Genomic DNA, 4,012 nt, shown 5'->3' on the forward strand with positions numbered 1-4,012 from the left:
CACGAAAGAGGTCGGGACCCTCCCGCGTGGCACGAGGTGTGGGCCCCGAAGGTCTGGGCCAGAGTGAGACAGGATGGGGGACTCCGGGCCGGGGTCCCGCGCAGCCCCGCCCCGCCCCTCGGGAGCCTGAAGGGCGCAGCAGGGACCCTTTGGGGCGGGGGTCGGGGTGGCTGGGGGCGGGGTCTGGGCCACCCAGGCCCCGCCCCGCGGAGCTCGCCCCGCCCCGCCCCCTCCAAGGGGTCCTGCGCGTTAAAAGGCGCGCGGGCTCTCCGGGCTGCACTTGCGTTGCACCCGGGCACAGTGCAGCCGCGACGGGGCGGGCAGACCTGGGCGCTCAGAGCCGGCCTCGGGTCCTTGGCGCTTGGCGCCGGAATCTCCATCCCGACCTCCACCCGGCCGGGACCCCGACCCGGGCCCGGCCCGGCCCCCGCCCCCCGGGCCGATGGACTACTCCTACCTCAATTCGTACGACTCGTGCGTGGCGGCCATGGAGGCGTCCGCCTACGGCGACTTCGGCGCCTGCAGCCAGCCTGGCGGCTTCCAGTACAGCCCCTTGCGGCCTACCTTCCCCGCGGCCGGGCCGCCTTGCCCCGCGCTCGGCTCCTCCAACTGCGCGCTTGGCGCCCTGCGCGACCACCAGCCCGCGCCCTACTCGGCAGGTGAGCGCAGCCCCAGCCCACCCCTCCCTCTAAACCCTGCAGATCCCCTAGTCCCTTCCCTACTCGTCAAGTGAATGCGACTCCCCACAGCCACCCCCATCCCTGTCCTGGCCAGAGCCTCCCGAGCTCTGTGAGACCCCCAGCAATACCAGGGTCCTCTGGCGGGGATGAGCCCCACCCTCCTATCCCTCCTGGCCCTATTTCTCGCTGCCAGTCTCTATCCTGTGCCCTGTGAGTCAAGGAAATAAATCGTGAGTCCAGCCCTGGCCCCTCAGCAGGCCCTCCCTCCTCACCTGCAAAGACTAACCACCGCCAAGCGTCTCCATCGCCTGTATCCTTGCAAGAGACTCAGCTCAGTCCATGCCGACCTTCATCTATCTCACCCCTGCCCCAGTGCTGCACGATCCCCAGCAAGGACTCCTGCAGCAGCTGTGCTTCCAGACTGGAACCTTGCTAGAGCCCTGGCACCAGCAGGCCCCTCCGACCCTGTCTTGGACCCATTCTGCCCCAGGCCCAAACCCTTCATCACCAGCAAAACCAGCTCTCATTGCCATAGAAAAGGGGGCCACTTTCACCCACCCCTCCCAACTCCTCTAGCTAGAGTGCTACAGAACTCAGAAGGCAGCTCCTACATCCTGAGTAAGCCCTTTGCTCCAAGCCCCTGTGGAACCCTCAGTCTCACGGAGCCTCTCAGACATCTCCACCTCTTCAGTTAGGGTCCCAAGCTGCCCCACCCAGTCTCCTTATCTCCTCCCCTCCTGGGAAGACCATGGGAGTCCCAAGTAGAAGACAGGTGGGGATGGGGGTAAGTGCCCAGATTTGGGGAAATGAGAACCATGAGGTGCAGCCGCACGCTAGAACAGGGATGAGGAGGTTGGCCGCCCTGGGCCAAAGGACAATACGGATTGGGGAAATGGGGACAGGAAATGGGGAGGGGGCTCCAGAGAGATGGGACTCTGAGATGAGCAGTTGGGGTAAGGTACAGAAAGATAGGCGGATAATGGAAAGACTAAGGATCCTGAAAGAAATGAAGCCCTGGACTTGGGAGGACGGAGATAAGAACCAGGTGATGCGGGACCTGAATTATGAGAGACAGGGACCCAAAAAGGCTGGAAACAGAGATAATGAACATGAGGATAGGGATGGAGACAAGGATCAGGAGAGAGACGGACCCGGAGAGATGGGACAAGGATGGAGATACGGGACCCCAAGGAACATGCAAAAACCTAAACCAGGGTTAGAGACAGGGACGAAGAAATAGTGTCAAAAACACTGCCTATGGGGTGTGGGGAGGGGGGGTGGAGTACAAGGAGGGAGTGAGGGAGGGCTGGGAAGGGAGCTAGGGGCCATGGGACATAGAGTAGGTACCTGGGAGGAAGAAGGGCAAAAACTCGGTAGAAAGGCATACGATCCCTTCTCAGGAGGCACGAAGAGAAGAGTGGTCCAGATGGGGAAAGCCGAAGAGAAATTTGGGTGCAGAAAGATGAAGATGAGGAACAGGAGAGGACACCTGGAGGGGAATGGGGACCAGGAATGTGAGGTAGGGCTGAGGAAATGAGGCCCCAGGAGTAGGATGGAGAGGACCAGATCTGTACATAGTGGGGAGCCAATGGCAGGGCTGAAGGACACCTGTCGGGAGCATCTCAAGGCCCAGGACTGGCTAGTGGAGAGACTCCTAATGCAGATGAAAGCTGGCAGCCATCCTGGGCTAGTGTGGACAGAGCAGGACCTAAAGTCCGGTGGGCAGCGGGCTGAGGAAGAGACACAGGACCCCTAAGGAGAGGGTAACAGGAGCAGGTGGAATGGACAGGGATGGGGGACTAGAGGGAACTTGGTGCAAAGCCAGTGACAGGTGGAGGAGTGGATGCTGGAGGATCGAATGCTGGCTTCCTGGTTTCAGGCCGCTTTTGAGTCCCTGGTCTCCCCTCCTTCTCTCTCTTTCACCACTTCAGGCTCCGAGACCGTGAGGACCAAACCGAGGGGCCGGGCCATGGATGGGGGAGGGGTGGTGAGCGATTCCTGTAGGGCGGGACACAGCGGGCTGAGCTGGGCTTCTAACGCTCCTCTCTCGTTGACCCTGCCCTCTGGCACACACCTGCAGTGCCCTACAAGTTCTTCCCGGAGCCATCGGGCCTACATGAGAAGCGCAAGCAGCGGCGCATCCGCACCACGTTCACGAGTGCACAGCTCAAGGAGCTGGAGCGCGTCTTCGCAGAGACCCACTACCCAGACATTTACACGCGGGAGGAGCTGGCGCTCAAAATCGACCTCACTGAGGCTCGCGTACAGGTGCGTGTATGCACGTGTGTGTACACGCACGCACACGTGTACAGGGGACTCTGGGAGGGGACAGGGGTCCAGGACAGCTGCAACTTGGAAGCAAGGACCTAGGGGCCAGTGACCAGGACACAGTCCAGGTGTGTCTGGGCAGCCAGGGGAGGCTTTGGGGCCAAGACTTGGACTCTCCGAAGACCCCAGATGTTTAGCTCCACCACCCCCTTTTATCTTAGACCTCGAAGTTCAAATTTTTAGTTGAGAAGCCTGGATTAGGCAGCCAAGTGGACAGAGAGGGCACTCTGGGAGGCGGAGGGGGGCGTGCAGCTAGCACTTCCAGGTGTCCTCCCCACCGCTGCAGCTGTGAACCCCTGAGCCGGGATTGCCTGAGCTGGGGGCTGGTGCAGCAGCAGGAGAGTTGGGCCAGGGTTTCCAAATCCCACGTTCAGCTGGTCGGTTTTGACTGGAAGCCCTGGACATGAGCGTTCCCTAGTCCCCCAATCCACTCTTCACCGCCCTGGGACCCCCCAGGTGGATCCCTCCAGCTTCCTAAAAGGGAACTGCGGTGCAGGTTTTAGGGTAAGAGAGTAAAGGTAGAGCTTCCTCCAGGAGACCCAGAATAACGGTATGCAGCGGGTTCGCGGATGAGGAGATCCTAAGGGCAAAAACCCCAGGGCCTGGAGGACGGGGGCCGGTGAAGGAGCGGAGAGAGGACAACGGGTTGCCGGGCTGCCGGGTGACAGGGGAAGGTGGAGGCAGCACTCAAGGCTTTGGACCTCTCCAACTGCTGATAATCCTCCTGGCCCTTTCCGGACCTAAGTGTCACCTGCGTCTCCTGCCCCGAGCCGACCTTGTGCGCTCTTCGACCCTTTCCCTCACCGCCGGACTGACCGGCCCCTGTGCCCACAGGTCTGGTTCCAGAACCGCCGCGCCAAGTTCCGAAAACAAGAGCGGGCGGCCAGCGCCAAGGGCGCGGCGGGCGCGGCGGGCGCCAAAAAGGGCGAGGCGCGCTGCTCGTCTGAGGACGACGACTCCAAGGAGTCCACGTGCAGCCCCACGCCCGACAGCACCGCGTCGCT

General features: G+C 61.9%; 1 protein-coding gene across 1 annotated transcript in view; it reads left to right on the forward strand.

Moving 5' to 3' along the window:
* The first annotated feature begins 442 nt into the window (after positions 1 to 442).
* Phox2a (paired-like homeobox 2a) overlaps positions 443 to 4,012 on the forward strand; it is a 3,898-nt gene continuing 328 nt past the window's right edge. The window contains exons 1-3 of the mRNA XM_005380455.2: positions 443 to 659; positions 2,761 to 2,948; positions 3,843 to 4,010. Coding sequence (XP_005380512.1) covers positions 443 to 659; positions 2,761 to 2,948; positions 3,843 to 4,010 — 573 coding nt within the window. The remainder of the gene's footprint in view (positions 660 to 2,760; positions 2,949 to 3,842; positions 4,011 to 4,012) is intronic.

Source organism: Chinchilla lanigera, unplaced genomic scaffold, assembly GCF_000276665.1.
Source record: "Chinchilla lanigera isolate Chin_1 unplaced genomic scaffold, ChiLan1.0 scaffold00013, whole genome shotgun sequence".
Taxonomy (NCBI): Eukaryota; Metazoa; Chordata; class Mammalia; order Rodentia; family Chinchillidae; genus Chinchilla; species Chinchilla lanigera.